Source organism: Ictalurus punctatus, chromosome 22 (assembly GCF_001660625.3).
Source record: "Ictalurus punctatus breed USDA103 chromosome 22, Coco_2.0, whole genome shotgun sequence".
In the NCBI taxonomy this organism is placed as follows: Eukaryota; Metazoa; Chordata; class Actinopteri; order Siluriformes; family Ictaluridae; genus Ictalurus; species Ictalurus punctatus.
Window position 1 is genome coordinate 18446297 of NC_030437.2, and position 11466 is coordinate 18457762.

The following is an 11466-nucleotide window of genomic DNA, read 5'->3' on the forward strand; positions in this document are numbered from 1 at the left end:
GATTCATCTTTACCGTTTATCATCAATACAGTTAATACATTAAAATGTATGACCGTGTTAATATTACTAAAACCACAACGTAGTCAAATTCTCTCATCTGGTTAGTCAGGAGATATTGATTCATTTTCTGTAACAGTACGACTCGTACCTTGTAATTCGATTCACAGATTATTATTATTATTATTATTATTATATTAGGGAATTATGATTCAGCGTTTCTATAGTAACGGCTCATTCACAGGGACTCGTACGGCGTACACCCCACATAAACGCGTTTAAAAAATACCACGTCGTTTTGAAGTTTTCTTTAAGATTTTATTTGTGGTAACGTTTATGGAAGGAGTCTCCAGTGCCAGTGCTTTGTAACTGTCGGGCGTAAATAATAATACGACAAAGTTGAGTCTTTTTAACTGATGAAGAGAGGCTGGTGTAGAAAAGCTGCTCTAACGTAAATGAGAACAGGAACTATCCTGCGTTTCGGACGTTGCACAGCATTAATATAACTGCAGACGGATAGAAGAGTGCGACGCTCTGGTGAAAGAGGAATAAAACATTTCAGAACGTGCTGTTTTCGGAAAAGATTCGACTCGGCTCCGTCACACCAGCCCGTCACTGATTATTTACATATTTATATACATAACATTGGCATCTTCATGGAAATGTTGAGCATGTTTTATGTTTTAGAAATGGCGTCCGTAAAAACGGTTTCGCCCGTGAAATGATTTCGCAATACGAAAACCCCATGAGTGTGACCGGAGACATGTTGGTATTAAAATATTCATCTCACGTTTCGGTATTACTTTAGATTATTCCTGTTAGAAAGAATAAACCCTGTTTATTTTCACAAAGACTTCTACTTTGTTGTACGTGATACAGATTTGGACCTCGCGGACCTTGATGCAATAAAACAAAAGGACAAAGAAGTGATTTTTAAATAGAATATCGTCGTCAGTGCTCGTGAGGAATGGAAGCCTTTAGATACCAGTTTAGTGCAGGCCTTAATCATCACACACTCGTCTGTAAAAGAGTTTGGTCCAGTTACAGCATTTTTGATAAAGTAACAGAATGCAGGAAACTATATATGGCTGAGTATTTGAACAGCCGGTAAATATTGACGTTTCTCCTTTTTTCCACTCCATATTGGTTTAAAACTGCTTCTGATGGAAGCCAGGACTGTGTGTGTGTGTGTGTGTGTGTGTGTGTGTGTGTGTGTGTGTGTGCTGTCAGAACTTTGTTGGAAGTGATGGACTGGGAAGCGGTTCTTATCGGAGGCAGATAAAGAGCGATTCGACCTTTCGGCCAATACACACTCCCTGTGGTGTTTAATGTCTGGAATGGAAAGAGGTTTCGTGTGTGTGTGTGTGTGTGTGTGTGTGTGTGTGTGTGTGTGTGTGAGAGAGAGAGAGAGACATGGGGTTGACTAAGAGTAATGGCGCATGCATATCACCTTGCCTGTGTGCATGTGTGAATGCAGGGAAGTGTGTGTGTGTGTGTGAGAGAGATTACAGGAGTAAATAAGCCGTGTCCGTCTGTATGCTACTTGAGAGAGACTCGTAGGTGGACCCCATCACATCACGTGGTCAGCCTTGATTTTCCAGAATGCGGCACGCTAGTGACCTTTGACCTCGCTCATATCAGCCCTCCCAAATACAGCAACCTCCATAAATCCCTTTATGAGTCTGTCAAGAGTGCAGAATGTATGTTAAATATGAAGTGATGTATATATCTGTAGTCATTAGTTTAATAATAATAATAATAATAATAATAATAATAATAATCACATTAAACTTAAAACTTTTAAATCACTTTAAACTAATTTCTTATAATATTCATCTTACTGTACCTTATTAAAGTACTCATATTTGTCTATTTATGTACAAGTGTAATTGTTGTAGTAGGAATAACATGAATTCGTAACATGAATACAGTAGTAGTATTTTTCATTTATTAAAAGTTCCATGTGATTTATTAGAGATTAACCACAGATTGTTAAGATTCATCTTAATGGACAAGTTAAATATAATTTAATAAAATAAATATCCTTAGAACAGGCTTCATATATAAATATTAATATTCTACTGTTGATATTTCCACTGCTTAGAAATAATAACACTTTCATAATTCAGTTTCATAATTGAACTTGTATTATATGTATAATATTTAGTACCTTAATCAAGTATTCATATTTATTTAAGTGTTTGTAACAACAATTTATCTTCTTTTTTTTTTTTTTCCTCTTCTGTGTACTGCTTATTTTGTGTACGGCACTTTGCGAAGCTGCTTTTAAAGGCGCTCTGTAAAATAAAGATTATTATTATTATTATAACCAATTTCTTCATCATCAGCAATTGTTGTTGTTGTTAATAATAATAATAATAATAAAAATATTAAAGTACTAATAATATATTGTTAATCATAAAATAGTAGTAGTATAGTGTAAGAAAATAATATGGAAGTAAATGAAAATGCCCTAAGTACACTACACACACACACACACACCTGTCAGCTGCAGGAGTAATCACGATGAAGCGTTCCTCATTGACGAGGTTGTTCTTGCTCACCGCTCCGATGTAGTCATCATTTTTTCCGTGTGTAAGAGGCTGGGATTTGGGCATCCCAGGTGTCAGGAGACTTTAATCACAGGTTTTGCAGTGGTGTGTTTCTGAATAAGCGGTGTGTGTTTCCCCCCCTGCAGACGGACATGCACCTTTCTGTCAAAGTGGTGATGAGTTGTTTCACTGTGTCAGCGTGAAGTCATCCAGCTGTGCCCAAACTCAGATATCCCACCCTCTAAACAAACCATCACACCTGTGCCAAGAATGCACTGTAGTGAGCATTTTTATTGGCTCGTTTCTCACGTCCACGAAAACGTCTCGGGACTCGGCTGGGAATCCAAAGCTAAGACAGCTCAGGACTTGGAGTTTTTGGCAAGTGTGCATGTGTGTATGTGTGTGTGTGTGTGTGTGTGTTAGAAAGAGATTAATATTACATACTTGTGCTCAACCCAGCTTGGAAGAAATACTTGGGCAACACTGTGAATGATGGATCTTAAAGAGTGATGTATAAAATAGTTGGAACCTGGTTGCAGAAATTTTTCTAGTATTCGAGCCATGTCTCCTAGGAGAAAGCTTCTTATTAATGAGCGCTAATCAGCTTTTATTAATGAGATAAAACATTAACATGAGATAAAACAATTGGTGAGTCTTCCCCATCTTTGGAGCATGTAGTTGCTCTTGGATCCACGTTTCGAAATCATCTACTATCTAGCGTTTCTACGAGCAGATATACACCAATGTGGACACAAATTTCTAGGAAAAAACAAAGCTAAATTTCAGGGTTGATCGATCAGATTTCTAGATCAATATAGGACAAGCAAACTCGTAGTTCAGAAGATGAAGCAAAAGGTCAAAAAACTGAAAAAAACAAACGAACAGAAAATCACACTTGGAGCTGCACACATGGAAATGGCTTAGATTAGTTTAGAGGTGGCTAAGCAGTTTGAATACACTGGATGAAATGAAACCAGGTGGTGTTAGGTGAAGTTGGGTGAGTTGGAGCGATTGAATGTCTTTACTGGATTTGGAAGTGGAGTTGAGGTGGCTCCTGGGTCTGTAATTGGTTTGGACATGATGCGTCCTTGCGAGAGCAAGTCAGGTACCACTGTGGGATAACAGTCCTTGAGTACTATCCTTGGAAGCTCAGGTCAGGTACCAATGTGGGGTAACACTCATCGGGTACGATCCTAGGAAGGTCAGGTACCAATGTGGGGTAGCATATAGGATGCTGTTGTAACTCTCATCAAGTACTATCCTTGGAAGCTCAGGTTGGGTACCAATGTGGGGTAACACTCATCTGGTACTGTCCTTGGAGCCTCATGTCAGGTATCAATGTGAGGTAACGCTCATCGGGTACTATCCTAGGAAGGTCAGATACCAATGTGGGATAGCAAATAGGATGCTGTTGTTGCAAGTACAGGTTGGGTACCAATTGGGGTAATAGATTGTGTGCTGTCCTTGCAAGCATAGTTTGGACACCAAGGTAGGGGTAACACACCGGGTGCTGTACTTGCAAGCTCAGGTTGGGTACCAGTGTAGGGTAATAGACATCCGTTGCTGTCCTTGGAAGCTCAGCTCAGGTCAGGTACCAATGTGGGGTAACACTCATCAGGTGCTGTCCTTGGAAGCTCAGGTCAGGTACCAATGTGGGGTAACACTCATCGGGTACTATCCTAGGAAGGTCAGGTACCAATGTGGGGTAGCATATAGGATGCTGTTGTAACTCTCATCAGGTACTATCCTTGGAAGCTCAGGTCGGGTACCAATGTGGGGTAACACTCATCTGGTACTGTCCTTGGAGCCTCAGGTCAGGTATCAATGTGAGGTAACGCTCATCGGGTACTATCCTAGGAAGGTCAGTTACCAATGTGGGATAGCAAATAGGATGCTGTTGTTGCAAGTACAGGTTGGGTACCAATTGGGGTAATAGATTGTGTGCTGTCCTTGTAAGCATAGTTTGGACACCAAGGTAGGGGTAACACACCGGGTGCTGTACTTGCAAGCTCAGGTTGGGTACCAGTGTAGGGTAATAGACATCCGTTGCTGTCCTTGGAAGCTCAGCTCAGGTCAGGTACCAATGTGGGGTAACACTCATCGGGTACTATCCTTGGAAGGTCCGGTACCACTGTGGGGTAGCAAATGGGGGTAATAGGTACTGTTTGATACCAATCGGGGTAATAGATTGTGTGCTGTACTTGCAAGCATAGGTTGGACACCAAAGAAGGGGTAACACACCGCGTGCTGTACTTGCAAGCTCAGGTTGGGTACCAGTGTGGGGTTGCACACGTCGGTTGTACACTGATTAGGTACAACACAGGGGAATGTAGAATGAATATATACAGAATGCAGGTTGGGGCTCAAATTGAACAATATCACATGTTGCCACAGATCAGGTATAAAGATTGGGTACAAACATGAGGGAACACAGAGAGGGAACTTGTTCCTATTTTAATCGGGGTTCAAGTTGAGAACTGACAAAGTGCGGATCAGGTACCAACATGGGAACCAAGGTTGGATAATAACACATGGGATGTCAAACGGGTAGTGAATCGGAGTATGCAAACTGGTACCAACAGAGGGTCATAGATTACATACCAAAACAGGGTAATGAAGCCGATTTGGGTATCAATGCAGACGATCACAGTTGGGGTAATGTTTCTATTTTGTCCATATGTTTCTGATACATAGGATTCGATGTTAACAAAGGACATGATACAGGGAAAGCAGGACAGCAAAGGAAATTATTAACTATTTCCAATTCTCCTTGTTTTTTTTTTTTTTATTGTAAAGTACAAATGTTTTGTTTTTGTTTATTTTCTAATTGTTTAACCTATAAAATAAATAAATACCCTAATATTTCTGATCAGAATCTTCAGCATGGTTTTGTAGATACCATGATATTTTAGGATTATTCAGATTATTATGGTGTCCGAAATCCAGGTGCATCTCTGATAAAAAGGGTAAAAAGTAAAAGGGTGTTTACACAGTGAAATTAAATGGGAGGGGGCGGGGAGGAGGGTTATCTCTCTTTTCCCCACCTTTCTGCAAGTCTTTCCTTTTTATTTTATTTATTTTCTTGTGATCGTTTTATCATCCTGGTATGTTCTCTTAATGAACTGGATGTATTTCCCTGACACAAACTACGGGAAGGAAAACAAACACAGATAGGCACATTAACCCATCATTATCAGCGCAGTAATTCGGACCAGATGGACCATTTAGGGCAAAGCATACCAGCTTTAGTGCGGAGCGATCCATCTCTCTCTCTCTCTCTCTCTCTCTCTCCTTCTTGCACACCCGCTCTCCTCCTCCTCCTCTCGTCCGTGGGAGAAAGTTGCTCCTCAGATCTCAATGTTTCGCAATCCCTGATTGAGTTCCGTTCTTGATCAAGCCAACTCGATGCTGTAGGAGCCCCTATGACCAAGGTCAAGTTTCTTTGGGTAGTTTGGTGTGGGAATTAAAGAGAAAGGGAAATGTAATAATAACTAATGCCCACCCATAACACTAACACTAACTTCTAAACATTTCAGGTTAGCTTATGTGAATTTTAATGAATTGCTCAACACTAAGACTTGCTAAAATTCCCCAATTTATTATAGGGGTAATTATTAACTCCCTGATTGTGGTACTATTTATTTCTACAAATTGTAAATTGTCTTTTGTTCTTGATCGGGACCATGACGACGAAGTTCAAGTTTCTTTGGATTGTCTTATTGGGACTTGAGTAGAAATGGAAATTTCTTAATAACTAATGCCCATCCATAGTGGTAATATTAACTTCTGAACATTTCGGGTTGGCTTATATAAATATCTATGAATTGCTAAATGCTAAGTCTGCTAAAATGGATTACCATTCATACAAACTGGATTATGTCGATTTCTAAGAACTGTGCCGAAAACACTACTGGTAATGTTAATTATTCTGACTTTTCTAGTTGTTTTATATGAATTCCTACAAATTGTTAAACGCTGAGACTGATAATACTCGTCCAGTTAAGTTTTGTTTTTTGGGAATTTTGTTTAATTGCTAAACACTAAGCCCATCAAAACTCAACCATAAGTGTAACCTTGGCAATCCTGCATATTTTATACAAAAAGTATGTGTATGTGAATGTATATAAATGACTAAACCTCACCCATATCCATAACCGGAACCACGCTTAACATGAATTTCTATCAAATTGCCTAGAGGTAATGATAATAAAACCTACAGCCATTGTGTTATCTTTATTTTTATGAACTTTCTATGAAAGTGTTATTACTGCTAAAAACTAAAACCGCTTGGTTGTCTATGCTTAAAACTGCATTGGGGAGGGAGGAGGGATTTGTATTTTTGAATCATGGGCTTTGGATCCTGAGCCTGTATTACCATTTATCTGAGCTGTCCCCTTTTTTTTTCACCCATGCATTAAAGTGATGTTTGCTAGCGTTTCTGACACGCAGTGCTTTTGCCAGTGCATTCCTCTCCTCTCTCGCTTTGGGAATACCTGGCTGCTTTATATCTTCCACATGCACGCCCGAATGGCTCTGATTTTGCGAGCAGGAGCAGGAGCACGCTGACAAATCCTTCATTGTCTCCAAACGCAGACGAGTCCATCAGTCTCTCCGGACAACGCTTATGAAGTCGATTTTACGCTCGGCCGTTTGATTCCAGCATCGAGACCAGATGCCTCTCGTTGAGACGCAAAACACACACACGGGCATGCAAGCACGCATGCACGTGTACACATTCATCAGTATGTTCGTTACAATTACACACAGTATGTACTTTTTCCACAACATACACACATGAATGCACTTATACACACTTATACACACATGCTACGTGTGTATTTATACGCACACACACACCTATGCTATACGTGTTTAATATATATATATATATACACTATTTGTGTTTATATTATGCACCACACATATGCATACATATAAACACATACAGGATATATTTATGCATACAAATACACGCAGTCTTGCTACACATATACACACACACACACACACACACACACACACACACACACACACATTTATTTACTTATACAGTGTCTCTTGCCAAAGACTACAAACACACACAAATGTGTATATAATAAATACAGATCTACACATTATAGTCGCACATATGGGTGTGCATGTGAATAGGTCATCCTTAAACAGATGCATACACTTACGTAGACAAAGACTTATGTCCACTCACTCAATCTCTCGCACACACACACACACACGTGTAGAGCATACGGCATGTGGCCGTTCGTGCTGCACGTACCTTCGTGTCTTCGCACCAGAGAGCGAGGGAAGATAATGATCTTGCTGTAATACTTTACAATATGTCACAGTGCTGCCCATTATGGAGATTTATCCGGTCTCCGAGCCGCCGTAGATCACAGGGGCTCTGTAGATCGGTAACGTTTAGCAGGAGGCCGTTTCTTCCCCTTATTTATTGGGTCCCTTACGCCGCTGCGCACAGCTTTTACTGTCAAAGGCAACGCTTCAAGAAATACAAACCCTCCCAATGAAAGCTCTCGGCAAAATAGCTTAGCTTTCTGTTTTGCAGATTCTGTCTGTCGAAGATAGTTTAGCCAGGCCTTTTTTACGCTTTTTACTCCAAACCAAATAGTCGTAGGAGAAACGTTTTAATGTTTAGCGGGTGACGAGTGAATCGCTGGAGTCGTGCGCGGATTTCCTTTGCCAGTTCGTAGGGGAATCTGTCATCGCATCAGCTGATTGGTGGATCTGGTCACAGATCTTTGCTTTGTTCTTTTTTTTTCATTTCTTTTTTTTTATGCATGTGACTTCACAGTGATTTGAATTGCTAAACAAGAAGTTCATTTGTCTCACTTGTTTACCAATCAGGAAATTTAAACGGCGATTCCTCTTCGTTATCCGAGACCGGTTGACCCGAGCGACGCTTGAGTCGTTTAGATTTTGTGTGAAAGCAAAGATTACCGGCATGTTCCATGTGCTAGTTTGTGATATATTGGAGTTCCAATTCCAAATTTATTCTAAGTAATGGGCTAATTAGCCATTTGTAGAAGCTTGCCAAGGTCTGGATCAAGACTTGAAAATAACAGCCATAGTTTAGGCTGTTTCTTTAAATTGTTTATGTTCTAGAAGGAATACTAGTAAGACATAGACACATCTTGTAGTGTTTGGAAGGTACTCTTAATTTACCCCTTTGTTTCTGGTGCCATTTAAGAAGTTTGCCACTACTCTGCTTACTTCAACATTTGGTAGATGTTTTTATCCGAAGCAAATTACTGTGACGCCAAATCCAATCCCAGCACAAGACTAAGTAGTTGAAGGTTGAAGGTCTTGCTCAAATACCCAACAGTGGTTCTCTGGAAGTCCTAACAGGACTTGAAGCTTCCTGTCACTAGGACAGAACCTTAACCACTGTGTTAGCACGGCATACACGTATAATTCAAGCCTGCTCTTCCAAACTGGCCGTTGTGATCGTTTGCAACCAGCCCAGACATCCCAGCTAACCTTGAGCTCCTTCCTTGTGGCTCCACAGATTCAGGACTCCGTCCCACTGACCAATCCTGGGGTGTCCCGTCTACGTATCCGTGGTGACGGTAAGATCGTAGCGGCAGCTGGCTGGGACGGAAGCGTGCGGATTTTCGGCTGGAAGAAGATGAAGCCGCTTGCTGTCCTGCAGCACCACAAAGATTTGGTTCACAGCGTGGCCTTCTCCGACCATCCGGAGCCTTCGAGACGTCTGATGGCAGCAGGTTCTAAGGATCAGCGCATCAGTCTCTGGTCTATTTACACAGAGAGCTGAGTTATAGATTAACCTTCACTTATTGGGCACAAAATGCGACTGTATGGATATTAAGGTTGCAACGAAGCATCTTAGCAGTTTTCTCCCTCTTCAAAGGTTCTTGCTAACTTGCATCACATTACAAGAAAAGTGGGTTTTGAACAGGCTTAAAAGTTTGAGCTTGGCACACAGATACACACAAAGCTCGATGATGGATTTTATGACTGGGGTTCTTATGCAGCCCTGTACTTCCAGCCAGAAGGATGAACAATCAATAATAATCAATTAAATAACTGAGACGTGAATGGAATGAGTCTTTAAGAATACTTTCAGAAAACTCAGAGACCATATGCCTAATAATTCAAGCCATGTGTTCCAGCATGGCTCCCATTTCTTTGTGTTTATCTGTGGCTATTGAAGTTAACACGAGCCTCCATCTGCTCTGAGCTCCAGGCCTGAGCTATGTCCCAGAACACAGTGACGGAGCATCCTTCACCGAACACCATCAAACACAAATGTTGGGTTGGGCTCGTCATACCTGTGTGCGAATGTTGGGAATTGTCTAGAATGTTCTTCGCCATTCACACGGGTTCATTAAGCTTGGCAGTTCTTTGACTGGAATGTAAGCCAAGTCGAATGAGTGGTGTGTAGTGGAAAATGTTAGCGTTTAATAAATAATGTTGGGTTGATGTGTGTTGGGAGCTAGCATACAGCATTACTGCTGAAACATTTCTACATCAAGTGGCATCCTGAAATGAACAATCTCTTGTCAGGAAATCCATTAACCGTCTTTACCAAGCTTAAAGCTCAAAAGGTCAAACGTATTGTTTCAATTCATCAAGCATGGTCAACTTAATACCGCACAAACACAAACTGGCTGTGTTTTAATCCGTTATATTGTCATCCACAAAGCTGAACCGTTTTCCGTCTACACTGTTTACTTTCCTGCTCCGATAGATTTGTATTTGCGCTCTCAAGTCGCACCTGAGCGGCTGCACATAACTCACGGTTTGTTTTCTTAGAAACCGGTGGCGAGCTTAAACGCTGCCCTGTGGACTGACCCCGCCTGCATTCATCACACCAAGTTAATCAGTAGCGCACGGACAGACCTGTTTGTTAGCAAGATTCATTGGGCCTGCTTAGCTAAGAAACAGATCTGTTGAAGCAGGCACATGAATGGCGACACTGATTGTGTTATTGTGTTTTATTACACTGAAATCTGTTCTAATTAAACAGTGAGAGTGTGACGGATTAGTCAACTGGTTTTTTAAATAAATTCGTTTTTTTTTTTTTAAATCTGGGTGTGTGCTGTAGTTCCACAAATTCACCATCGCTATATGTCAGGATCGCTATTACTCCTTAATAAAAACTCAGAAATAAAGGTACCAAACGGCACTTTTCATTGTCTGTATGGTAGTACGTTGAGACTTTTATATAGGAAGGTATATCTGGTGTACATTTAGCTTTTAGTAAAGTTTTAGCAGTACATCAGTGGTCCAATTATTTACCGTAACTTTTTTTTTTTAAAGGTAAAACGTGTACTAAAGGTACAAAAGATGTACCATCGATGGTACCAACCCAGTGACAAGGTGGTACCTTTACGTCTGAGAGTGCAGGGAACACCAAAGCATTTTATAACCCGCCATTATCAAAAAAATTTCCCGCCAGAAACTACATTTCCTATGACGTCGTTTTTTAATTACATTTTTTTTTTATTCTCTTATTATTCCCATTCAAATGTCATCATTTACCTCACATATAGCGTTTAAGTAATAAGTTAATTATTAAATTTTATATATATATATATATATATATATATATATATATATATATATATATATATATATATATATATATAATATAAATTAATATTAATTCGAGTTCAAGGGTTGTTTTTTTCCTCAGTCACGCGGGGATTCACGCGCCTCTTCTTCTGTCAGACGAAATGGCGGGAAAACATCAAAACGCCTCGCGCAGTTTGGAATATCCCATCTGACTGTACAGGAAGAAGATAGGGGGGGTTCTTGTAGAGGAAAAATAACAGCGGGCGAGTCGCCGGCCGGAGGAAGGTGGAGGAAGACAAAACCACTTCAACCCACTACGGACCTTCATAAAATCGGTCCTTGTCATCTCTGGACATCCTTTCGAAGT

General features: G+C 40.4%; 1 protein-coding gene across 5 annotated transcripts in view; it reads left to right on the forward strand.

Annotated features, from left to right (window-relative positions):
• Nucleotides 1–11079, forward strand: part of gnb1l (guanine nucleotide binding protein (G protein), beta polypeptide 1-like) — a 38307-nt gene extending 27228 nt beyond the window's left edge. For all 5 annotated transcript variants that reach the window (XM_017452011.3, XM_017452012.3, XM_017452009.3 and 2 more), the window contains one exon: nucleotides 9070–11079. In XM_017452011.3, the coding sequence (XP_017307500.2) occupies nucleotides 9070–9336 (267 nt within the window). In that variant the 3' untranslated portion in view covers nucleotides 9337–11079. The remainder of the gene's footprint in view (nucleotides 1–9069) is intronic.
• Nucleotides 11080–11466: the final 387 nt, after the last annotated feature.